The 27,743-nt window shown below is 43.3% G+C and overlaps 1 protein-coding gene across 2 annotated transcripts in view; it reads left to right on the top strand.

Annotated features, from left to right (window-relative positions):
• The window catches only part of LOC129823873 (SPRY domain-containing SOCS box protein 4-like), a 147,074-nt gene that overhangs the window by 45,767 nt on the left and 73,564 nt on the right, over window positions 1–27,743 (top strand). The window contains exons 2-3 of one of the 2 annotated variants that reach the window (XM_055882929.1): window positions 3,157–3,245; window positions 25,266–26,200. In XM_055882929.1, the coding sequence (XP_055738904.1) occupies window positions 25,468–26,200 (733 nt within the window). In that variant the 5' untranslated portion in view covers window positions 3,157–3,245; window positions 25,266–25,467. Of the gene's footprint in view, window positions 1–3,156; window positions 3,246–10,847; window positions 11,341–25,265; window positions 26,201–27,743 lie in introns of those variants that run through there. The other variant, XM_055882928.1, reaches the window with a different exon arrangement.

Below are 27,743 nucleotides of genomic sequence, written 5' to 3' on the forward strand. Positions count from 1 at the left end.
CTGCCATCAATCCACGCTTTCTGGTTTGGGAAGGTTTTAATAGTCACTGTGGGTACAACATGATCGACGCAATCTTGACGCGTGGAATCAGATTGGTCAGACCAGCGTTGAACAGACCTGAGCACGGGCGTTTCCTGTTTTAGTTTCTGTCTATAGGCTGGGAGCAACAAAATGGAGTCGTGGTCAGATTTGCCGAAAGGAGGGCGAGGGAGGGCTTTGTATGCGTTGGAGGAAGTTAGAGTAGAAATGATCCAGAATGCTGCCAGCCCGGGTCACGCATTTGATATTCTGATAAAATTTAGGGAGCCTTGTTTTCAAATTTAGTTTTGTTAAAGTCCCCAGCTACAATAAATGCAACCTCAGGATATGTGGTTTCCAGTTTACATAGAGTCCAATGAAGTTCTTTCAGGGCCGTCGAGGTGTCTGCTCAGGGGGGGATATACACGGCTGTGATTATAATCGAAGAGAATTCTCTTGGTACATAATGCGGTCGGCATTTGATTGTAAGGAATTCTAGGTCAGGTGACAAAATGACTTGAGTAAGCCTTGCCCTTTTAGATAAAGTTTCCCCTAGACACTGTACCTAGGTCAGCTGTGAGTTTGCCTTAAAACCTCTACCGCTTCTCTCTCCCGGATCTGGGATCCTCATCAAAAAAGCTGACTAGCATAGCCTAGCCTAACGCGACAGGGATATCATATAATATAATTTTCATGAAATCACAAGTCCAATACAGCAAATGAACGATAAACATCTTGTGAATCCAGCCATCATTTCCGATTTTTAAAATGTTTTACAGCGAAAACACTATGTATTTCTATTAGCTAACCACAATAGCAAAAGACTCAACCGCATATTTTCACAATTTTTCTACCGCATCTATCACAAAACCGACCAAATAGAGATATAATTAGTCACTAACCAAGAAACAACTTCATCAGATGACAGTCTTATAACATGTTATACAATAAATGTATGTTTTGTTCGAAAATGTGCATATTTGGTATAAATCATAGATTTACATTGCAGCTACCATCAAAAATATCACCAAAGCAGCCAGAATAATTACAGAGAGCAACGTGAAATACCTAAATACTCATCATAAAACATTTATGAAAAATACATGGTGTACAGCAAATGAAAGATAAACATCTTGTGAATCCAGCCAATATTTACGATAAAAAAAAATAAAAAAAAAGTGTTTTACAGCGAAAACACAATATAGCATTATATTAGCTTACCACAATAGCCAAACACACAAATGCATTTATTAGCAGCAAAAGGTAGCGATTGCAAAAACCAGCAAAATATATAAAATTAATCACTAACCTTGACCAACTTCATCAGATGACAGTCTTATAACATCAGGTTATACAATACTTATGTTTTGTTCGAAAATTTGCATATTTAGAGCTGCAAACTGTGGTTATATATTGTGAATATGTAGCATCGATTCACCAGAATGTCCGGAGCTAGTTTGGACACTCACCTAATCTGACCAAAGAACTCATCATAAACTTTACTAAAAAATACATGTTGGACAGCAAATGAAAGATACACTGGTTCTTAATGCAACCGCCGTGTTAGATTTTTAAAAATAACTTTACCATAACAAACCGCTTACGTTATAGCGAGACAGCGCCCGCCAAAACGTGGATAATAGGACTCAACATTTTCCACAGAAATACGAAATAACATCATAAATTGTTCTTACTTTTGCTGAGCTTCCATCAGAATCTTGTACAAGGAGTCCTAGGTCCAGAATAAATCGTTGTTTGGATTTAGAATGTCCTTCTCTCCTGTCGAATTCGCTCTACAAGGCTAGCCAATGATGATGACGTTCCCAAATTCTCTCGACGCAGAGAACGGAAAACTCCAAAAGTCCCATTAAACGTTGAATAAACTGATGAAACTCGGTTGAAAAAACCTACTTTATGATGTTTTTCTAATATGTATCAAATAAAAACAGAGCCGGAGATATTAGCCGTGTATACCGAACGCTTATCATAAGACAATATGGAGGTGCTTCCCGCGCCTAGGTAGAGAAAGGAAATTCTGGACACGTCATTCCAAGAGCTCTTGTTCGACCTCAGATCAAGCTAGACACCCCATTCCATCTTCCACTGCCTGTTGACATCTAGTGGAAGGCGTATGCAGTGCATGCATATCCATAAATATAAGGCAATTCAATAGGCAGGCCCTGGAACAGAGCATCGTTTTCAGATTTTTCACTGTCTGTCTGGAAGTTTGCTGCAAAATGAGTTCTGTTTTACTCACAGATATAATTCAAACAGTTTTAGAAACTTGAGAGTGTTTTCTATCCAATAGTAATAATAATATGCATATTGTACGATCTAGAATAGAGTACGAGGCAGTTTAATTTGGGCACGATTTTTTCCAAAGTGGAAACAGCGCCCCCATATTGACAAGAAGTTAAAGGTTAAGATTAGGATTCAAGTAAGCTGATCCTAGATATGTGCCTAAGGGGAAACCTCCACCAAGAGCAATACCTTCTGAAGTTCACATTGGCCTTGTTTTCTTCACACACTTAACTTACATTATAAACTGGGTGGTTCGAGTCCTGAATGCTGATTGGCTGACAACCGGGGTATATCAGGGTATACCATCGGTATGGCAAAACATGTATTTTTACTGCTCTAATTACGTTGGTAACCAGTTTATAATAGCAATAAGGCACCTCGGGGGTTTGTGGTATATGGCCAATGTTCCACGGCTATGGGCTGTATCCAGGTACTCCGCGTTGCGTTGTGCATAATAACAGCCCTTAGCCGTGGTATATTGGCTATACACTACCGGTCAAAAGTTTTAGAACACCTACTCAATCAAGGGTTTTTCTTAATTTTCATTATTTTCTACATTGTAGAATAATAGTGAAGACATCAACTATGAAATAACACATGGAATCATGTAGTGACCAAAAAAGTGTTAAACAAATCAAAATATTTTATATTTGAGGTTCTTCATATAGCCACCCTTTGCCTTGATGAAAGAAAAACCCTTGAATGAGTATGTGTTCTTAAACTTTTGACCGGTAGTGTATACCACACCCCTCGTGCCTTATTGCTTAAATATTTCCTGTGTTATTTTCTGTGTAGTTTCCTTGATAACTCAATATCTCTCTCTTGTTTCTGTTGCAGAATCACATCACACATTGGACTTATCTTTCAACTTTGAAACCTGAGTCTCACCTACAGACTGTAGATGTGGCTTTCCTAAGAACCAACAGGTAACACATTCCTCTATATCTTGTTTGATTCTTGCCTGAACAATTGATTCGGAAGTGTATTGTTAGTATGTGAATGTTTCTGTCCCATGGTTTGAGCGACTGTAACTAATTGGTGATTATTCTAAGTGTATAGCAGACTGTACTCCAATGACCTGATTCAGGGGTAGGCATCTCCAGTCCTCAATTCAGGGGTAGGCATCTCCAGTCCTCAATAATCTTTTCACACTTTTTAAATTTTTTATTTTTATTTAACATTTATTTAACTAGGCAGGTCAGTTAAGAACAAATTCTTATTTACAATGACGGCCTACCGGGGCACAGTGGGTTAACTGCCTTGTTCAGGGGTAGAACAACAGATTTTTACCTTGTCAGCTTTCGGTTACTGGCCCAACGCTCTAACCACTAGGTTACCTGCCGATTGTGTCGATCCAAGCTGGCTGGTTCAGATAGTATACTTTTACATTGCCCACAATAAGCATCATGTTAAGGTCAATAAGAATGTGGATGGATGGATACATAACCAGGCCAGCTCAGTACACTATGGCTCTCCTCGGTCCTGATCAGTAGTGTAAAAAGCCCTTTAGATTATTTCATAGATCCCTAAGGGTTTGGGTTACTGCTAAGTCTTCTCTTTCAATAGGTTGGCTTATATAGAAATGCACACACAGTGAAACTAGGTCAATAGCAGCATGTATGACACAAGCTCTCCACTAGCATGGTGTTGTCAGCTGCCCATTTGATTATTTGCATTGACCCTGATAAGCCAGGTAAATAATGTACCTGGGACAGTGCTTAGTGGGCATATACACACTTGAGTGGATAACACACACACAGTGCCATAGTGCCTGCTCACTGTAAGCCTCCTAAACCTGGTGAATGTAGGGTGAAACCTGATAGCACCGTGCCCCTGTCCAGTGACTCGGCCCTGAATATTTCAGAGAGGCTAGGCAGCAATGCTGTTCCCTGCCATTCTTCCTCTCTCACTCCCTTCATCTCTCTCTCTCTCATTCACTCGCCACCATCCCTGGCTTTGGACTTGAGTTACCTGCCCTGTTCTCCCCTGGCAGCAAACATCCACACAGATACAGTCACTCTCATAGACACTCACTTTACAGATGGATACGTATACTGTAGAATAGATAGGATTACTTTGATGACTCAACATATTAGGGAAAGGGGGATACAACTGAATGCATTCAACTGGAAAGTGTCTTCGGCATTTAACCCAACAACTCTGAATCAGAGAGGTTCAGGGGGCTGCCATAATCGACATCCAGTGGGCAGAACGACAGATTTTTACCTTGTCAACTCAGGGATTTGATCCAGCAACCTTTCGGTTACTGGCCTAGCGCTCTAACCACTATGCTACTTGCCGTCCCTTTGGTACCCAATAATATTGTCACTCCCTATTGGGCTTGTCTATGTAGTCTGTTAGCAGTGGCCGCTGTAGTAGTGGTTTGGTATTGTCTGTATGTGTGCTGCCTTCTCGGAACCAGTGTTTGTTAAAACATATTTCTAAACTGTTTCTGCTTCGTCATTATGGGGTGTTTTTGTGTGTGTGTAGATTGATGAAGGGGGAATACTTTTTAATCAATTTTGGAATAATCTACGTAACAAAATCTCAAAAGTCAAGGGGTCTAAATAATTTCCAAATGCACTATATATACACAGTGCCTTCGGAAAGTATTCAGACCCCTTTTTCCAAATGTTACGTTACAGACTTATTCAAAAATGGATTAAAAAAAATATTCCTCATCAATCTACACACAATACCCCATAATGACAGTGAAAACAGGTTTTTAGAAATTTTACCAAATGCATTAAACATAAAAAACATAAATACCTTATTTACTTAAGTATTCAGACCCTTTGCTATGATACTTGAAATTGAGCTCAGCTGCACTTGGTCAGGGACGTGACCAAGAAACCTAGAGCTCCGGAGTTCCTTTGTGGAAATGGGAGAACTTTCCAGAAGGACAACCATCTTTGCAGCACTCCACTAATCAGGCCTTTATGTTAGTGGCCAGACGGAAGCCACTCTTCAGTAAAAGGCACATGACAGCCCGGTTGGAGTTTTCCGAAAGGCACCTAAAGACTCTCAGACCATGAGAAACAAGATTCTCTGGTCTGATAAAACCAAGATTGAACTCTTTGGTATGAATGCCAAGCATCACATCTGGATGAAACCTGGCACCATCCCTACGGTGAAGCATGGTGGTGGCAGCATGTTTTTCAGCGGCAGAGACTGGGAGACTAGTCAGGATCGAGGGAAAGATGAACGGAGCCAAGTACAGAGAGATCGTTGATGAAAGCCTGCTCCAGATCGATCAGGACCTCAGACTGGGGTGAAGGTTCACCTTCCAACAGGACAACAACCCTAAGCACACAGCCAAGACAATGCAGGAGTGGCTTTGGGACAAGTCTCAGAATGTCCTTGAGTGGCCTAACCAGAGCCTGGACTTGAACCCGATTGAACATCCCTGGAGAGACCTGAAAATATCTGTACAGCAACTCTCACTATCTAACCTGACAGAGCTTGAGAGGATCTGCAGAGACGAATGGGAGAAACTCCCCAAATACAAATACTCCCCAAATGTTCTAAAAACCTGTATTTGCTTTGTCATTATGGGGTATTGTGTGTAGAATGAGGGGGGGGGGGGGGGTGCTTTTATCAATTTTAGAATAAGAATGGAACAAAATGTGAAAAAAGTCAAGGGGTCTGAATACTTTCCGACGGCACTAATATAATACAGTACCAGTGAAAAGTTAGAACAAACCTACTCATTCAAGGGTTTTTCTTTATTTTGACTATTTACTACATTGTAGAATAATAGTGACGACATAAACTATGAAATAACACATATGGAATCATGTAGTAACCTAAAAAGTGTTGATCAAATCTAAATATATTTGAAATTCTTCTAAGTAGCCACCCTTTGCCTTGATGACAATATTGCACACTCTTGGCATTCTCTCAACGAGCTTCACCTGGAAGGATTTTCCAACAGTCTTGATACAGTTCCCACATATGCTGAGTACTTGTTGGCTGCTTTTCTTTCACTCTGCAGTCATCTCATCCCAACCCATTTCAATTGGGTTGAGGTCGGGAGATTGGGGTGGCTAGGTCATCTGATGCAGCACTCCATCACTCTCCTTTTTGGTCAAAAAGCCCATATCCAGCCTGGAGGTGTGTTGGATCATTGTCCTGTTGAAGAACAAATGATAGTCCCATTAAGCGCAAACCAGATGGGATGGTGTATCGCTGCAACATGCTTTGGTAGCCATGCTGATTAAGTGTGCCATGAATTCTAAATAAATCAGATGGTGTCACGAGCAAAGCACCCCCACACGGTAACGCCACCTCCTCCATGCTTCATGGTGGGAACCACACATGCAGAGATCATCCGTTCACCTACTCTGCTTCTCACAAGGACACGGCGGTTGGAACCAAAAATCTAAAATTTGGATTCATCAGACCAAAGGACAGATTTCCACCAGTCTAATGTCCGTTGCTCGTGTTTCTTGGCACAAACAAGTCTCTTTATTGGTGTCCTTTTAGTAGTGGTTTCTTTGCAGTAATTCGACCATGAAGGCCTGATTTACACAGTCTCCTCTGAACAGTTGGTGAGCTGTATCTGTTACTTGAACTCTGAAGCATTTATTTGGGCTGCAATCTGAGGTGCAGTTAACTCTAATGAACTTATCCTATGCAGCAGAGGTTACTCTGGGTCTTCCTTTCCTGTGGCGGTCCTCATGAGAGCCAGTTTCATCACAGCGCTTGATGGTTTTTGCGACTGCACTTGAAGAAACTTTCAAAGTTCTTGAAATTTTCGGCATTGACTGACCTTCATGTCTTAAAGTAATGATGGACTGTCGTTTCTATTTGCTTATTTGAGCTGTTTTTGCCATAATATGGACTTGGTCTTTTATCAAATAGTGCTATCTTCTGTATACCAACCCTACCTTGTCTCAACACAACTGATTGGCTCAAACGCATTAAGGAAAGAAATTCCACAAATTAAGCATTCCTGGTGACTGTCTCATGAAGCTGGTTGAGAGAATGCCAAGAGTGTGCAAAGCTGTCAAGAGACACGGACACATATGTAATTTCATATTTTTGATGTCTTCACTGTTATTCTACAATGTAGAAAATAGTAAAAAATAAAGGTAAAACCCTTGAATGAGTAAGTGTGTCCAAAGTTTTGACTGTTACTGTTCTTGAAACGAAGGTCTACTGAAGTGAGACTTTGTCCTTGTGTTTCTTGGCTATTTACATTGTTTTGTTCACAAGCTAGGTTGTTTTTCTATGTTTTGAGTTTCTACTGCTAGGGAAGAGAAGACGTCTAGTCAGACTCAATCTCACAGGCACAAACATGACTAGTCATGCTACTACGGTAATCTACTGCCCTTAAAGGGGAAGGTGACAATGTTGGTCTCATCAGTAATATTGTGGTTAAAAGACTCAGATCACACTTTTCTTTTTATTAACCAATATACCACATTAGTTTTTTTGTTTTTTGAGTAAGTAAAATAAGAATATTAATTTTCAAAAATTGAGGTAAATAGCGTCTTGTGTGCACTTCCGGTTAAACCGTATTTCAAATAACGACTTTAACCCCCTAGAGTCAATGTCCACACACCCGCTGAAATCTAATTAGCATAATAAAAATATTGCAATATAAATCTGTCAGTTTAAGATAGTCAGAGAAAAAGTTGTCACCTGCTGTCCTCTCTTTGCCCAGCAATGTTTAAAAGGATTTAATCTCAGTGAAAAATAATTGACTCACTTTCGAGAGAATGCCAGCTGCTAAATGTGAAAAGAAAAGTTTGCTGAGAGAATAGGGGTAGGAAATAAAGGCCCCCCCCCAGGTAGTGTGTGTAGGAGGTTGTAACTTCTAAGCCAGAATGAAGGTTGCAGGTCCGTGTGGGTGACATGGAGATTGAGGTTCAAGCACTCTAATTTGATGTTAACTTATAATCAGTTTTTCTATTGTATGTGTAGTGGAAAACTTTACAACACCCATTTGTGTGTCACAAATGTGAGAATGAGCATAAATATTTTATCCTTACCAGAAATCCACCTTTTTAAACACTGTAACTGATCAATACATCGTAATTTAATTCTTAAAAACAAATGGATGAATAAGATATTTGGCAACAGATGCGTAATTTCTTAACAATCTCTACATCTTCCATCCAAAAACAAATCCAGTGAAATGGCATGAACACATACTGGAGGAGTTAGCAAGTGGCCCGCTTAGCAAGTGGCCCGCTTAGCAAGTGGCCCGCTTAGCAAGTGGCCCGCTTAGCAAGTGGCCCGCTTAGCAAGTGGCCCGCTTAGCAAGTGGCCCGCTTAGCAAGTGGCCCGCTTAGCAAGTGGCCCGCTTAGCAAGTGGCCCGCTTAGCAAGTGGCCCGCTTAGCAAGTGGCCCGCTTAGCAAGTGGCCCGCTTAGCAAGTGGCTGGCTCGCTTACCTAACAAACTAGCTAATTCGAATGACACATCGATGAACCACCAAAGACGCACCCTATTTCTGTTTGAAAATTGAGAAAGAGGCGGAGTTGGACTGTGTTTCGTGTCCAAAGTTGTCCCCCCCCCCCCCCCCCCCCCCCCATGTCAATTCTGGCTATTATTTATGTCCACACGTCTGGAATGAGGTCTGACTGTTCAGCACAAAAGCAGTGGATATCTGCTACTCCTCCCCCTCTCTCCCCCTCTCCTCCCCATCCCTTTCACCATCCCCTTCTGCAAACTGATCCTTTCCTTTATTTGTTTGTTTGCCATCCGTCCACGGTCAATTTGATGACTGCCAAATGAGCATAGCTCTTTTCTCCACCGCCCCCTCTTCCCCCGCCTTCTCCCATCATCCTCTACTCTTACCCTTAGGGCTCAAGTACCAAGGTTATAGTTCTTTGTCTCAATCATCCATCCCCCTTCCCCTCACTTTCTCACTCCCTTGGGCCTTGTGTGGACAGTTGGGAGGCTTTGTCTACGACTCGTTTGTTGGCAGGAGGTGGTTCACACATACAAACACACACACTTTTGCCCTCTGGCCCCTCCATTGTCAGAAGCTGCTCAGATGGGGGGCCCTTGGACCCTATTCTCTCTATGGGGAGAGAGGGAGGGGCCCTTTGTCCTGCAGATAACCACACACACCCACACACACACACCCCAAGTCCCTGGACCTCATGTGGCGTCCCAAGTGTTAAAAAGCTCTGGAGCGGAAAACAAGGAGGCAATTAATGCCAGGGCTCAGGAGGGAGGAGATGAAAACAGAATCCTGAAACACACATAAAAGCATTGGCTATGTATATTATGATAAGGTGGTATTTTTCATCCTATAGCTTGTTCTCCTTTTTTTTAGTAATGAGCCAACATGGATTCAGAACTTTTATTTGCGTGAATGATCAAAACTAATTTTCTCATCCCCTCTCTTGTCTCTGCAGCAGACATAAAGTGAGCTACATGTTTGGAACATCAAATCGCAGTAAAATAGCAATCGAATCACCATACATATAGAATCATGAGTATCGTATCCAGTGGCGGTTCTAGCTTGTGGGAGAACCCCAGTTCGCCCACCGCCCACTCATAAATATCAAAAAGAACTAACAAAGACAAATATAAACAAATTGTAGTATATAAATACAAATTAAAAAGAGAATCGAATTATTACACTATTACCCTATTGCTAACAAAAACACACAAATGAAAATAAATTGCACAAATCCTATATCACACAAATACACAATAAGAATAACACACTTATACAGAAGAGAACCTGATTATTACACTATTGCACTTCAAACAAGAAACACACAAACTGAATTGCACAAGTAATTGCATTACTAATTGCATTAGTACTGTACAAAGTTAGAGGTGCGCTATTTGATAGATTCCCCCGCTCCCCTGACCTCAGGCTTCCAGTGGGGACACCTGAGGTCAACCTGATGCCGCCCCGGGTGGCTGCGCATGTCGCCTATGCCTAAATCTGCCACTGCATATCGGCACCTAAGTATTGTGATAATATGGTATCGTGAGGTCCCTGGCAATTCCCAGCCATGGTATAGATGTGGGGGAAAGATAAATTGGGTTAGAATTAGGTCTGGCTCAGTTGATTGTGGCGAGGGTGTGTTTCTACAGTGCTACGCACTTCCCAATTACCTAGCTACATGGTAGTAGGCCGAGGTGGGACGGCTAGAATGAAAGGGTGAAATGTGTACCATCACCACCTTCTCATTGGATCTGTCTGATATGACAGGAAAAAGCTGTAAAACTAAAATAATGAAAGCTATACGTGTCTATACTGTAGACAGCTGTATGTGTGTATGCAATGTATCTTGGTGTTACATTGTATGTGCAAATGTGTGTTTAGATTCTATGTGTGTCAAATGTGTGTTTGTATTGATTGTATATGCCATTAGTATGTTTACAAATAAATATTGTGCACTATGTATTAATTTAGGATATATGCTTGTAGATGTGTGGTATTCTATCAGTTTGTACATATATTTAGTATGTGTGTGCCATGTGTCTATCTGTTTGGCAGAGGGGGTTGGGCTCAGATGGGGGTGGGGGAAATGAAATGGGCGTGTCCCCTCAGCTGCCCGTCTGTCTGGTTGCCATCGGTAACCCTGCTTGATGAGATCAGAGGGGATCTGCTTTCAGCATGAGGCAGCCAGCCCTCCTTATCCTCCTCGTTTCTCTCTCTGTCTCTGTCTCTCGCTCTGTGTGTGTGCTGAACTGAAACTTACTCCGAAGAACAGGAGTGCTCGATAGTGACGGACACCGTAGCGAAGGACGCCACAGCAGCGAGGAAGAGTCGCCGAGGGCAGGATCAGTAGCGATATCGAATGGCTTAGCTTCTGCAAGGGAGGCAAGAGAGGGGGTTACCTCTCTGGGGAGAGGCTTCCCTCAGCAGGACTCGACCTGCTTCTGTTCTCCTCTTCTTTTTCTCCTTCAGTTCTTTCCACAAAGGAGAGCGGAAGAGCTTTTGTCACCGCTCTTCTCTTTTGGTTTGTTTTATTTCGGCTTTGAGGAGGAACAGGAACAAGAGACAGTGGAGTTGCACAGAGGGGAGCTACGCTACTGTTACTTCTGTAAGTGGCTTGTGTGAGTGCGCGTGTGTAAGAGGGAGAGCACGGTGAAGAGGAAGTTGCTGGGTTGTGTGAAAGTGACGTTATGTATGTATCCCTGAGAGAGGATGATACCGCGTGACACTGTTTACTGTTTGTTACACTCTATCTATATGCTCTATAATTAAAACCTCTGTGTTAGTGTGTGTTGCTGTGTGTGACCGTGTGTGTGTTTTGGCATCCTCCATGCAGATCTCTCACGGCTGGCCAGCTTCTCCCAGACACCGTGTTTCCTCTCATCTCTCTCCTGTCTTTTCCTGTCTTTAATGGCCCAGAGGCCCCAGCTGGACAGGATACGACTCTCTTCCGCTCAATGTGTGTCGGGAATTCTCCCATTTAGCATGCTGGGATTTCCCCCCATTACTTACATTAAAAGTAGAGCTAATCCTGAATCCTGATATCTATTTGTTCTTTGGGACTAATTTATCCTCCCCCCCCATTTTGCTGCTGTTCTACCATGTTTAGATTGGAGGGGCAGGGGGTGAACTCTGAGCTGTGCTGCTGGGATGGTTAGACCAATGACTGTATATATGAATGGACAAAGCCATCAATCACGTGACCCCATTAATTCCTATATGACAACCCAATAGCGCATTGAAGCCAAATGAAGTCCGTTAAGATGGCGTCTCATGGAGACATGCGCAGTCGTTCCCCCATGGGTTAGACAGCACGGCTTCATTCTGACTTCATCCCTTTTCTTTTGTCAGCTGCTGACCTCTCGCTTGGCTTGTTATCCCTCCCTCTCTCCTCCTCTGTGTCTCTCACTCTCTCCCCTTCTCTTTCAGGGTGAGAAGGTGATTAGAGAGCAGTAGAGAGGTTGTGGGGGGATTCTCTGGCACATGCAGTGTTAGTCTCTATTGTTTATCTGTGTTTTTTATCTGAGAAGTCCCTGACCGCTGGCTAACATTATGCTTGGGAGAAGAGAGCTTTTTATGGAGTCAAGTGTCCCATCTGCGTTTTGGTTTGGTAGGCCTGTGTATGTGTGTAACAGAGTTAAGAACACACTGTAAGCTCACTCCACAGCTAGCTTGAAATGTCGCAGATGGAGAGCCATCCAACTGGTACCTTTTCAGGTGGCTCAAATGGTTGGAACGTTGTCAAGGAGGGCGGTCACATGTGTTAGCAAAGCAGAGGTCCCCAGTTCCAGGCAGGTATTGGCCGAATTGGTAGGAAGTGGTATGGGCAAAGCAAGCAATGTGACGTCCCTAACATAGGCATGTTAGGCATGTGTGTTTGTACCCTTTTATGAGTTTATTCATGTATGAATGTGTCAGATTTTTTAATATATATTTTTCACATTTATTTAGCATTCAAACTATTTCATCCTCCTTTCAGAACACAGAAGACATTTAGTCTATGCTTGCTTGAACAGGAACAGGTGAAAAATGTAAGGTGTGCAGCGGCGTGTCATGTTAAGCTACCATATATTAAATGTCATTACTGGCTGCAGCCCGGGCTGTGAATCTGCCATCTAAATCTTTCGTGCTCCTTGAGAGGTTTATGGATGTGGCCACGGGTGTGTTTGTGAAAAATAAATGAATGTACTTCGTGTGGGTGTCGGCGACGAGATATTTCATCACTGTAACATTAATAACATTCCCCTTAGTGCTATAGACCTTTAAAGCATTATAGTGAGTATCAGAAATTGGCGATTCCATGCCATAAATATTCAGGGTATCTCACATACTAACTTCTTGGGAGGAAGGATGTTTGACATGCTCTTACATTTGTATCACAAACAAGTGAGAAAATCATGATGAAATGGGCCATTTTATGCCCTGTTTAGACCTGTACAGTGCATTCGGAAAGTATTCAGACCCCTTCACCTTTTCCACAATTTGTTGCTTTACAGCCTTATTCTAAAATTGTTTAAAAAATAAATAATACTATCCTCATCAATCTACACACAATACCCCATAATCACAAAGCGAAAACAGGTTTTTATAAATGTTTGCCCCCCAAAAAATATGTACCTTACTTACATAAGTATTCAGACCCTTTGCTATGAAACTCTAAATTGAGCTCAGGTGCATCCTGTTTCCATTGATCATCCTTGATGTTTCTACAACTTGATTGGAGTTCACCTGTGGTAAATTAAATTGATTGGACAGGATTTGGAAAGGCACACACCTGTCTATATACACTGTCAACTGTGTATATATGTTAGAGCAAAAACCAAGCCATATTGGTCAAAGGAATTGTCCGTAGAGCTCTGAGACAGAATTGTGTCACGGCACAGATCTGGGGAAGCGTACCAAAACATTTCTGCAGCATTGAAGGTCCCCAAGAACACAGTGGCCTCCATCATTCTTAAATGGAAGAAGTTTGCAACCACCAACAATCCTGGCCAAACTGGGGGAGAAGGGCCTTGGTCAGGGAGGTGACTGAGAACCCGATGGTCACTCTGACGGAGCTCGAGTTCCTCTGTGGAGATGGTAGAACCTTCCAGAAGGACAACCATCTCTGCAGCACTCCACCAATCAGGCCTTTATGGTGGAGTGGCTAGAATGAAGCCACTCCTCAGTAAAAGGCACATGATGGTCGCTTGGAGTTTGCCAAAAGGCATCTAAAGGACACTGACCGTGATAAATAAAATTCTCTGGTCTGATGAAACCAAGATTGAACTCTTGGCCAGAATGCCAAGCGTCACCTCTGGAGGAAACCAGGCACCGCTCCACACCTGGTGAATACCATCCCTACGGTGAAGCACAGTGGTGGCAGCATCATGCTGTGGGAATGTTTTTTAGCTGCAGGGACTGGGAGACTAGTCCGGAGGGAAAGACAAACAGAGCAGAAATACAGAGCATCAGGTTGGCTCAGATTGCAACCCTGGCGAAGGCCCCGCCCCTGGTTAAAGAATTCTGTTATTTTCTTGACAATTGTAATGCTGCACATATTGCCATTGATTTAATTATGTCATATGTTTTACCCCCTACACCACTTTCAAGGACTTTGTAGAACAGTCCTGTATGCCAAATATAATCAAATGCTTTTTGTGAGTCGATAAAGAAAGCCTATATTTTGGTAAAGTTTTGGTGGACATGTTTATCTATCAAGGTGTAAATATGATCAGTCGTGCGACGTTTTGGTATAAATCCAATTAGGCTTTTACTCAAGACATTGTGCTTTTTAAGGAAGTTTAGAACTCTTACATTTATAATACTACAGAAAACCTTCCCCAGGTTACTGTTTACACAAATGCTTCTGTAATTGTTTGGGTCAAATTTGTCTCCGTTCTTAAAGATTGGGGTTATGAGTCCTTGATTCCAGATGTCAGGGAAATAACCTACACTCGGGATCAAATTAAACAGTTTTAATATAGCCAATTGACATTTTGCACTAGTGAATTTGAGCATCTCATTTAGGATGCTGAGAGAGCCTTGATGAAAACAGAGCGCTCAGGACCTCAGACTGGGGAAGAAGGTTTACCTTCCAACAGGACAACGACCCTATGCTTTGGGACAAGTCTCTGAATGTCCTTTATTGGCCCAGCCAAACACCGTCAAACATCTCTGGATTGACCTGAAAATAGTTGTGCAGCGACGCTCCCCATCCAACCTGACAGAACATGAGAGGATCTGCAGAGAAGAATGGGAGAAACTCCCCAAATACAGGTGTGCCAAGCTTGTAGCATCATACCCAAGAAGATTTGAGGCTGTAATCGCTGCAAAGGAGCTTCAACAAAGTACTGTGTAAAGGCTCTGAATCCTTATGTAAATACATTTACAACAATGTCTAAAAACCTGTTTTTGCTATGTCGTTATGGGGTATTGTGTGTAGATTGATGATTGATGAGGGGGGAAAACAATTGAATCAATTGTAGAATAAGGCTGTAACGTTACAAAATGTGGAAAAAGTGAAGGGCTCTGTATACTTTCTGTATGCACAAACTCTTCTAAACTGTTTAGTCTGGAAAGCACGCGGCCGCCTTTATAGAATGCTCTAACATGGAGTACGTCTAGATTCTGAAATATACACTCAGTGTGCACAACATTGACATAGACTGACCAGGTGAAAGCTATGATTTTTTTTATTGATGTCACTTGTTAAATCCACTTCAATCAGTGTAGATTAAATCAAATGTTATTTGTCACATACGCCAAATACAGCAAGTGTAAACCTTACAGTGAAATGCTTACTTACTTACAAGCCCTTAACATTTATTTTTCTTAACTTCATTGTTGGTTAAGTAAAAAATAGGAAGGGGAGAAGACTGGTTAAAGAATAATTGTTTTGCCTTGAGACATTTGAGACATGGATTGTGTATGTGTGCCATTCAGAGGGTGAATGGACAAGACAAAACAACGTAAGTGCCCTTTGAAGGATGCCAGGCGCATCGGTTTGTGTCAAGAACTGCAACCCTGCTGGGTTTTTCAACAGTTTCCCGTGTGTATCAAGAATGGTCCACCACCCAAAGGACATCCAGCCAACTTGACACAGCTCTGGGTAGCATTGGAGTCAACATGGGCCACCAGCATCCCTGTGGAACGCTTTTGACACCTTGTAGAGTCCATGCCCCAACGAATATAGTCTGTTCTGAGGGCAAAAGGAGGTACAACTCAATATTGGGAAGGTTTTCACATGAATGTATTAAGTATTAGAGGTTTCGCACAGTCATTGCCCAAGTAAAAATAGCCTTTGAATGACTAAAGAAATCAGCCATCATATTTTTATGCTATTACAATTCTCAGAATTGAATAACTTGTACCTTTTCTATCATCTCTAACTATCAGGAAGCCTGACAAAATAGGCTGAATGGGCAGGGAGCCTATATTCATGAGCTCACCTTGACTGACAGCTCTTTGAAACACCCTTGTGGTCGTTGCCAGGTAACAAGGTAACAATGAGCCACATCAATTGATAACCAGGTAAACAATGGGCTACATGTCATTCCGAGCCTAAATAGTATACCTCAGCCCTTTTCTCTGCAAAATGCTCTCATGGTCAACTGAGCGGATCAAAGCCTGTTGGATATGAGACAAACAGCAGCAATACACAATTACATTTCTATTGTTCTGTAACTAATTACAGAATACAGTTCACTGATACACTTCACCATAATGAATGAACTCTGAGTCAGCTTAGACATAAGGGAATATACATGAAAATAGCATAACAAAAGTGTACTAGAAAATGTATTGGTGCCTCTGCATTAGCATCATCAATGACAATATGTTCAGAATGATGTATTTATCAGACATTTATTTGATCATTTACATTAGACCAGCATAGACAAATATTTATCAACATGAACACTCATGATGAGACATATGATAAAAAAAGCAATTTTGAGCCACTCATCTCCCATCAGAATGCTTGAAAATAACAATACAAAGTAACAAAATTTGATATAAAGTAAAAGGGAATTACTCAGACTTTAGGTATTGCAGCCAACTACAGAGATTGATGGGGAGGGGAGCTGCAGAGGAAGGGGACCCAGGTACCCCGCATCAATCAAGCAGGCTTCAGTCACCCACTCACTTGGCTTCAGTCACTCACTTGGCTTCAGTCTTCCCCAAGATTAAAGCGGGAGACAAATCCAGCTGTGGCCTCCTCCTTGTCAGGCCTCTCACACTGGGCAGACAGGGGTCCTGTGATGGACAGCACGCACAGCTTCCCCACATACGGTGCTGGATCAAGGGTGACCTCGCTGGGGAGGAGATCCAGGAGCCTTTCTACGTAGCCTGTGATGTTTTTGAAAAGGGAAATGTTTGTTAAATGTGGAGTGAATTTAATTTCCTTTTATTTACTGTTCTGAGTTATGATGCTATCAATTTATTGATGTAGTGATCTACTCATTCTACGATGTGTTTTCTGGTATTTTTGAAGTACTCAATTTCAAATATGCAATATTTGGTTGTGCACTTATTTGTGAAACTTTTCAATGTTTGTATTTTGAAATTTGATGTGCCTGAAATGCGTAATTGATTTGAAATAAACTATTATTTTTATAGTTATCACATTTATATAGCGCTTTTCATAGATTCTCAATGCGCTCCAAGAGCAAAAAACAGACAAGCAATATATGACAGGTCAACCAATATGACTTACAGTATGCTGGGTCTGTCTTCTCAGCATATCCCGTCTTCTTTGCCTTGGGAAAACTGATTTTGTATCACAGCATTGCTGCTGGTGTGTTTGCCTGGGAAGCTGTGCAGACAGAGTAGATGTTGAACTTCCTAAAATGTCTATCATTACAGCTTGATGATAGTGGAAAGACAAAAGGAGATGGAAAGTGTGATAATAATACCCAACAAACTCCTTTTATGGTCAACATTCCTGCGTGTCGGCTGTGTGCTGGCAGTACTCGGACTCAACGTAGGGGGCTGAAAGCCAATTTTTGCTTGATCTGAAAATGTGGTCGGAGGCTCCATATGGATTGTGCGATGCAATTGCGGATCCTCCAGAGGCATGCGGAGGCCAAATTGAGCTCTGTACCGCATCGCTGTGCGCCACCCAAATGTTGTAACCATGCGGAAGCTCCGTATAGCTTTGCATTGACGTGATTGGTTGATGGTAGGTGGGGGTGGGAGGTCCAGTATAAACACACACTCACTTCCTTGACAACTTTCTTCACAACTGCTCTGTGAAGCTCAAGAAGTATGAATGCCCTGACTTCTGCGGAGGGCGTATCACTCTAAATGCTGCACTACCAATTCTGGCGTCGTAATGACTTATCAGGTGTGTTACTGAAAATATATCGTTCACAAGTCAAAACAGCCACAGTTCCAGCCACAGCCACCGAGTCAGACTCATCAAACTCTGATACTTATGTTATGGTCAGCCCTTGCAAGACCCACTGTTAATGATGGCCCAGCATCCGTCTTCAGGTTTAGCTTCCTGGCAAGACCTATCGAATGTCCTCACCAGTTGATAAAGCAACTTTGCTCTAAATGTGCACTGCACTTACATGATCGTAATTTTCAGTGCAGCCTGAAATGAAAAGCAGCCACTGCTGTCAAATGTTAATTCTTCGGAAAATAGTGTAACTTTAAATAAACTTTATGGCATCCAGTCACAACAAAGTGTGCTTTTTCTGCCATGCTGGTAAGTACAGTAGCTAGCTAGCTAAAAGTCACAACACAGCTGAAAAGGGTTTAGTTAGCTTGAGCTATCTTACAGTTTGTAAACAAAGCCGTATAATGCGCACGTGATGACGGTTTTGAGGCGTTACATATTTAAATTAGTTATGATTATAAGATGCTCTCCCGAGTGGAGCAGCGGTCTAAGGCACTGCGTCGCAGTGCTTGAGGTGTCACTACAGACCCGGGTTTGATCCCAGGCAGTGTCACAACCGGCTGTGACCGGGAGTCCCATAGAGTGGTGCACAATTGGCCCAGCGTTGTCCAGGTTAGCGGAGGGTTTGGCCGGGATGGGCTTTACTTGCGCTATAGCGACTCCTTGCGCTCTAGCGACTCCTTGTGCAGGCTGACTTCGGTCGTCAGTTAAATGGTGCTTCCGCCCAATCCGCCACACATTGGTGCTGCTGGCTTCTAAAAAAACATTCCTCATAAAAAAAAATAGAACTCTCAAACATCCTTTCTCCCAATGAAATTTATATGTAAGAATTGCAAGAAAAATCTATGTGTGTGTCAATGACTACGTGCCTATCTGTGTGTATGGTTTTGATGTCTATGTTTATGTATGCCTGCTGTGTGTTTGTGGCTGCAATATATCAGGCCATTTAAAACTATTTAAACTGAATTCAAACTGATACATTGGTGTGATTTTTAACCAAGTGCTCCTGACTGTTAAAATCCTAATTTTTAAAGGCTAACCTTCCAAAACACGCAGGCCTATCACAGTTTGTGTGTGTGTGTGTGTGTGTGTGTGTGTGTGTGTGTGTGTGTGTGTGTGTGTAAAGCAGATGTCTCTGCCTGTCAGGCTTTCATTGATTGCAGCACTGCAAATCGACTGGCCCATTTTGTTGGCAGCGTGATGTAATTTGTACCAATTTACAGGGTGTTAGTGCTGTTTTTACCTTTCGCTGATGGTTTACTGCTGCTACAGAGAGAGGGATGAGGGGAAAGAGGTGGGAGGAGGGATAGAGTAAGGAAGAGTTTCTTTAGCCTAACAGGAGAGAGGGAATGATGGATGAAAATAAATGGAAGAGGGAGGGAGATTTCCCACATTTCTTTTTCTCTTTATATGGTCTAATGGGAGTAACGGGCCGCTTTCAGACTGAGTATAACTTCTTCTCTCATAAAGACCAATCATTCTGTGGAATTCAGTCTATATTTTGACATAATAACACTAAATAATGACATACTGCATACAATCTACCTACCCCTGGCATATCCTCACAAGGAATGAGTCTCAACTATGTAGACACTAAAGGTTGTTTGGAATAGTTTGTATAGTCTTCACTGCAGTTCACCCCTAGCAACACACACACACACCTCTAATTGGAACCAGGGTTGCTACAAGCGTGTGTTTGTCTGTGTAAACGCATTGCTTTGGATTCCCATTAACAGACCGGTCTAGGTTCTTCCTCCTGTAAAGCTGACAGACTTTGTTTGATCATTTGTTCATGTCCCAGACATTATTATGGAGAGTGAGGAGTTTTCCCTAGGACTGTGTGTGTGTGGCTGTTCCTAGGTAATGACTGTGAGAAGAATGTCAGCCTGATGAACTGTGTGTGTGTGAGATTGTGTGTACAGTGCATTCATACCCTTTGACTTATTTCAGATTTTGTTGTGTTACAGCCTGAATTCAAAATGGTTGCGATTTGTTTGTTTTGTTTTTATCCATCTACTACAATACCTATGATGACAAAGTGAAAACATGTTTTCAGACATTTTTGCTAATGTATTAAAAAGGAAATACAGAAATATCTAATTTACATAAGTATTCACACCCCTGAGTCAATACTTTGTAGAAGCACCTTTGTCATTACAGCTGTCTTTCTGGGTAAATCTCTCAGAGTTTTCCACACCTGGATTGTGCAACGTTTACCCATTATTCTTGTCAAAAGCTCTGTCAAATTAGTTGTTGATCATTGCGAGACAACCATTTTCAGGTCTTACTATAGATTCTCAAGAAGATTTCAGTGAAAACTGTAACTCAGCCACTCTGGAACATTCACTGTCTTCTTGGAAAGCAATTCCAGTGTAGATTTGGCCTTGTGTTTTAGGTTATTGTCCTGTTGAAATGTGAATTAATCTCCCAGTCTCTGGTGGAAAGCAGACTGAATCAGGTTTTCCTCTAGGATTTTGTGCTTAGCTCCATTCTGTTTATTTTTCATCCTGAAAAACTCCCTACTCCTTAACGATTACAAGCATACCTACAACATGATACAGCCACCACTATGCTTGAAAATATAGAGAGTGGTACTCAGTAATGTATTGGATTTGCCCCAAACATACATGTATCACTTTGTATTCAGGACAAAAAAGTGAATTGCTTTGCCACATTTTTTACAGTATTACTTTAGTGCCTTTTTGTGAACAGGATGTATGTTTTGGAATATTTTTATTCAGTACTGGCTTCCTCCTTTTCACTCTGTCAATTAGGTTAGTATTGTGGAGTAACTACAGTGTTGTTGATCCATTCTCAGTTTTTCCCCCATCACAGTCACCATTGTCCTCATGGTGAAATCCCTAAGCAATTTCCTTCCCCTAGGCAACTGAGTTAGGAAGGACATCTGTATCTTTGTAGTGACTGGGTGTATTGATACACCCTCCAAAGTGTATTTAGTAACTTCACCATGCTCAAAGGGATGTTCAATGTCTGTTTTTTTGTACTAATTTTTTTATTTACCAATAGGTGCCCTTTGTGAGGCATTGGAAAACCTCCCAAGTCTTTGTGGTTGAATCTGTTTGAAATTCACTGCTCGACTGAGGGACCTTACAATGATCTGTATGTGTGTGGTTCAGAGATGTGTTCATTCAAAAATCATGTTAAGCACTATTATTGCACACAGAGTGAGTCCATGCATCTTATTATATGACTCGTTAAGCACATCTTTACTTCTTAACTTATTAGGCTTGCCATAACAAATGTTGAATACTTTATTGACTTTCTGCTTTTCATTTTTTTAATTAATTTGTAAAAATTCTAAAACAACTCCATGTTGACATTATGGGGTATTGTGTGTAGGCTAGTGACAAATCCATTTAAAATGTAGGTATAGATATGCATGAAAGCCTGGCTATGAGGCAGAGGGCACTGGGAGATTATTTCATACACACATGATGTAACAAAGTTTTAGGGATGTTGGAGGGAAGGTGGCAAACTGAGTTACAACCTACCCAACTAGTCTGCCATCAAACATCTATTTATCTGGTTCTATCTTGGTCACTTTTGGTCTGTGCCTTTGGTCGGTCTCTCTCTCCTCAAGAGAAACCCCATTTTCAGATGTTTCCCATCCTAACCTCCTTTTTGAGGGAGAGCCATGCTCATGTCAGTGTAACAACAAAACATATTCTCAATTGCCATGCGTGTGAGTGTGTGTGCCTGACACCTCTGCTGTCTGCTCCCCTAACTGCCACACCTGTCTAACCCAGCTAAACAAAGGGATGATGACAGAGAAGAGCACTCTCCTAAATGAATCGGAAGAAGTCTGGGGGGGAACCATGAAGTGTGCCAGAGACATGAGACAAATAGGGGAAGAGAGGGCATGTGTAAACAGCAGATGGTCATGTTGTAGCTCTTCACGCCAAACGCTGGGTCCAGGTCCCTTCAGAGGGGTAACTGTGGTAATGATGACCGTGGCGACGCAGGTCAGTGGTGAAGCAACCCCTTGACAACGAGTGTAACGCGTAGGTTGCCAGCCACATGCCATCCCAAACTGCTTCTGGGCCAGCTGAGTAGAGGAGCCATCTGGGGGGGAGAGGGGATAAGTGGACATGTGCCCGCACACACACACACTCACACAGGCACAAACTGAACTCTGGTGCCACACACACTCTCTGCCAGCTCTCATGACGTCATTCCTCTTCTCATTTGATGGGAGGAAGACGGAGGGAGAGAGAGAGGGGGGCAGAGAGAGAGAGAGAGAGAGAGAGAGATGGAGGGAGGGAGAGGGGTGAGCCAGGGCCGTCTGGTCACCCTGCTTCCTGTTAACTTACATAGACAGACCTCTTTCTTTCAGGCTGTGTCTTCCCTCCCTGTGTCGGAGTGTTGACTGTGCTTACCTTAGCTTACATAGCAACAGTAGACCTCTCTTTCACAGTCTGACATCTGTGTGTACAGTACAGTACCGTTCAGTATATACTGTAACTGTCAGCTGTGTATACTTTTGTGTGTCTTTACCCCCAAGAGGTGCGTCAGTGCCACTTCCCAGTCTGAGGTATGAGTGTACCTTTCCCTGTTTTCAGGAAGTTACGTATACATCACTTCAGCTGAGCAGGAACTGTCTGTGTGTGTGTGTGTGTGTGTGTGTGTGTTTGTTTGTGTGCATCCATGCAGCCAAGTGGGACCTGTGTGAGTTTGTGTGTGTGTTTGTCGGAACAGGAACTGCCTGCTAGCGTTATGTAGAGCCCTAGTATTTTTAACTTATTATCAGCCAATCTTATATGATCTCCTAGTTCAGTGTTCTTTTTCACATCACTTGTGATTAATGATGTTTTGGCTGTGGCAAACAGGCACTTTGTTTGAAGAGTTTTTTTAGGCCCGGGTAGCTCAAGGGATTGGGGCAATAAATTATGGCCTTTTTTTCCCTTCCTGTTTTTGCCAACTCTGCTCCTTTTCTAAAAGGCGCTCATTAAAAATGCATTATCTAAATGAACGCTAGCCGCCTCTGAGTTGTAGTCTTGGCTGTAGAGGAACACCACTCAGGATGCTTTAACCCTTTACACTCCTGGGAATGGGCAAATATGGATAAGGGCTGGGAATGGGCAAATATGGATAAGGGCTGGGAATGGGCAAATATGGATAAGGGCTGGGAATTGATCAATATGGATAAGGGCTGGGAATTGATCAATATGGATAAGGGCTGGGAATTGGCCAATATGGATAAGGGCAGGGAATTGATCAATATGGATAAGGGCTGGGAATTGATCAATATGGATAAGGGCTGGGAATTGGCCAATATGGATAAGGGCTGGGAATTGCCAGGGACCTCACGATATTACCATGATACTTCAGAGCCGATATGTACTGCAATTCTCTATGTATGGCGATTTGATGTTCCAAACATAAATACTCATCATATAAATGTCTGCTGCAGAGGGACAAGAGAGCCATGAGAAAATATGTTTTGATCAGTCATGGGGGAAACATTTTTTGCGTTTTTGTGCAGGTACAGCCAACTAACACAAAAATAATATTGTGATATTGTCAAAGCGATACGACCACCCCCATCACAAAATATATTTCTTACAGAATAATAATGAAAAGCATATTCAATGCACTTTTATGACTCAAAGAAGAGTCATTTTTGAACTCTCCTAGTTGTGCCGTTGTGAAACTAGAGCAGCACACTTGTAGTTGTTTTGCTTGGAGCGCAGCCCTGCATCACACAATTAGTTGTTTTGTTTGGAGCGCAGCCCTGCATCACACAATTAGTTGTTTTGCTTGGAGCGCAGCCCTGCATCACACAATTAGTTGTTTTGTTTGGAGCGCAGCCCTGCATCACACAATTAGTTGTTTTGTTTGGAGCGCAGCCCTGCATCACACAATTAGTTGTTTATTCAATCCAAAAACGGGCCATTATAAATCGTAATCTGGGTCAGGTGGGCATCATTTGAAATCTTGTTCTATTGCCAACATGAATAGCTAAGTTATGATCTTACAGTGTTAGGCTTTCACAGGGCAATTCAGAGAAACAGATTGGATATTTGGTACGCATAGAAAAGAGTCATGTGTGCATTCAGGTGCCTGTTCCTCTATGAATTTTCTCACAATAGAAAAAACATTGATCATAAACGTTGACACTTTATATTACATGAGTTTTATGATATGGAAATGTGAAGTGCACATTTGGATGTTTGGCTTGCTCGTATGACATCAAAGCGGTATTTATTATCATCTTCAATGTCTCATCTTTCAAAATAGATTATTCCTCTTAATTTACTGCATTTCCCTCAGAAAATACATTTTTTCAAAAGTTGCCTAATTAGCGGGAGTGACGGGGGTAACTTCTTGTCTTGTGCTGAAGTTCAGAACAGCTGTCAGTCAACTCATACAGCGCTGTGAAGCGCGGAGCCTGAGCGCTGACATAATTTAGAGAATGTTCATGTACAGCCACTGCGTTCCGATTTAGGCACTTATCTTTTATTTATTTAACCTTTATTTTATCAGGGAGTCATGCTGAGATCAAGGTCTATTTTACAGATGAACCCCAAATTACACAAATTACAGAAAATACACACAATATAAATACAAAATGCAAGGAGAAAGAAAGAAAAACCAAATCAGTGTCCAAATCTGCCATTTTCAACCTGTATATGGGTACGAATGTAGAGGGGTAACAGTATGTGTGTGGGCATCTGTACTCTTTAATGCAGATGTTGAAAGAGTAGGCCTGCCTTCGATCAGTGTGTGTGGGTGTGTTAGTCTGGAAAGGGGGTAGGTTAGTCAGGAAGTGTTTGTTTGCAGTACACCCGTCCTTTAGTTTATTTGTTCCTGTTAACACCCCCACATGTTTGTGTTTTGCATGAAGAGCTGTGGAGTAGCCTTCATACTGCCCTCTGATCTACTCTGCTATCTCTCTCTCGCTCCCTCTCTCGCTGCCTTTCCACTTCTCTCCATCTTTTTCCCTGTCGTTCACACTTTGTCTCTGTCTGTCTGTCTCTCTCCCTCCCTCCCTGTCTGTCTGTTTCTCTCTCTAGTACTTTGTTTGACTGTGTTTTTCAGGGAGGCAGTGATTCCGGCCAGAACAGAGCAGTCATAACAATCTGTAACCTTACATGTACTCACATTCTCCTCTCTCTGCGCTCTCCTCGCAGGCGTGTCTTCGTTGGCCCCTTTTGAAGGCGGATTTGTGGCGTGAGCCTGCAACAGGAGTGCATCATCACCACTCCCTGTGGTTCCACTGGTTACTGCACTGAAAATCCGCTTTGATGAGGTAACTCCGGGGCGACGGAGGACCAAACCGACCCAAACTAACAGCTTCCTCCCCCTTTCCACTCCCCCTTTCTCACCGCCACCATGGGCCAGAAAATCTCTGGCGGCATCAAGTCAGTGGACAATCGCGGCGAGGGCGGCTCACCCTCGTTCCGTCCCTCGGCCCACCGCCGGCTCCTCCACCCCGAGCTGCGGGGCCCCGACTTCCACAAGCCACCCCGGTTGGACCTACTTCTAGACATGCCCGCCGCGCCTCCAGACCTACAGCTCCGCCACGCCTGGAACCCAGAGGATCGCTCGCTCAACGTCTTCATCAAGGAGGAGGACAAACTGACCTTCCACCGCCACCCCGTAGCCCAGAGCACCGACTGCATCCGCGGCCAAGTGGGCTACACGCGGGGACTTCACGTCTGGCGGCTCCACTGGCCAGTGAGACAGCGAGGAACACATGCCGTGGTGGGAGTTGCCACCGCTGACGCCCCCTTACACTCGGTCGGCTACATGGCGCTAGTGGGCAGTGACTCAGAGTCCTGGGGGTGGGACTTGGGCAGGAACCGACTGTACCATGACAGTAAGAACCGGGCCCAGGCTTCCCTACCTTCATATCCGTGTTTCTTAGAGCCAGAGGAGGCTTTCGTGTTGCCGGACGCTCTTCTAGTGGTGTTGGATATGGACGAGGGCACGTTGAGTTTCACGGTGGACGGACAGTACCTGGGAGTGGCGTTCAGAGGCCTGAAGGGGAAGAAGCTGTACCCCATCGTCAGCGCTGTGTGGGGTCACTGCGAGATCAGCATGAGATACGTCAACGGACTGGATCGTAAGTGTCCTCTCCTCTTTAATCTCGTGTTCTACTGTCTCTCACAGGATTTAATAAGTAGAGGTCTAGACTTGCCATTTTGCGTCATTATACACTGCTCAAAAAAATAAAGGGAACACTTAAACAACACAATGTAACTCCAAGTCAATCACACTTCTGTGAAATCAAACTGTCCACTTAGGAAGCAACACTGATTGACAATAAATTTCACATGCTGTTGTGCAAATGGAATAGACAAAAGGTGGAAATTATAGGCAATTAGCAAGACACCCCCAAAAAAGGAGTGATTCTGCAGGTGGTGACCACAGACAACTTCTCAGTTCCTATGCTTCCTGGCTGATGTTTTGGTCACTTTTGAATGCTGGCGGTGCTCTCACTCTAGTCGTAGCATGAGACGGAGTCTACAACCCACACAAGTGGCTCAGGTAGTGCAGTTCATCCAGGATGGCACATCAATGCGAGCTGTGGCAAAAAGGTTTGCTGTGTCTGTCAGCGTAGTGTCCAGAGCATGGAGGCGCTACCAGGAGACAGGCCAGTACATCAGGAGACGTGCAGGAGGCCGTAGGAGGGCAACAACCCAGCAGCAGGACCGCTACCTCCGCCTTTGTGCAAGGAGGTGCACTGCCAGAGCCCTGCAAAATGACCTCCAGCAGGCCACAAATGTGCATGTGTCTGCTCAAACGGTCAGAAACAGACTCCATGAGGGTGGTATGAGGGCCCGACGTCCACAGGTGGGGGTTGTGCTTACAGCCCAGCACCGTGCAGGATGTTTGACATTTGCCAGAGAACACCAAGATTGGCAAATTCGCCACTGGCGCCCTGTGCTCTTCACAGATGAAAGCAGGTTCACACTGAGCACATGAGCACATGTGACAGACGTGACAGAGTCTGGAGACGCCGTGGAGAACGTTCTGCTGCCTGCAACATCCTCCAGCATGACCGGTTTGGCGGTGGGTCAGTCTGGTGTGGGGTGGCATTTCTTTGTGGGGCCGCACAGGCCTCCATGTGCTCGCCAGAGGTAGCTTGACTGCCATTAGGTACCGAGATGAGATCCTCAGACCCTTTGTGAGACCATATGCTGACACATGCACATGTGGCCTGCTGGAGGTCATTTTGCAGGGCTCTGGCAGTGCACCTCCTTGCACAAAGGCGGAGGTAGCGGTCCTGCTGCTGGGTTGTTGCCCTCCTACGGCCTCCTCCACGTCTCCTGATGTACTGGCCTGTCTCCTGGTAGCGCCTCCATGCTTTGGACACTACGCTGACAGACACAGCAAACCTTTTTGCCACAGCTCGCATTGATGTGCCATCCTGGATGAACTGCACTACCTGAGACACTTGTGTAGGTTGTAGACTCCGTCTCATGCTACCACTAGAGTGAGAGCACCGCCAGCATTCAAAAGTGACCAAAACATCAGCCAGGAAGCATAGGAACTGTGAAGTTGTTTGTGGTCACCACCTGCAGAATCACTCCTTTTTTGGGGGTGTCTTGCTAATTGCCTATAATTTCCACCTTTTGTCTATTCCATTTGCACAACAGCATGTG

The sequence above is a fragment of the Salvelinus fontinalis genome, chromosome 26 (assembly GCF_029448725.1).
Source record: "Salvelinus fontinalis isolate EN_2023a chromosome 26, ASM2944872v1, whole genome shotgun sequence".
Classification (NCBI taxonomy): Eukaryota; Metazoa; Chordata; class Actinopteri; order Salmoniformes; family Salmonidae; genus Salvelinus; species Salvelinus fontinalis.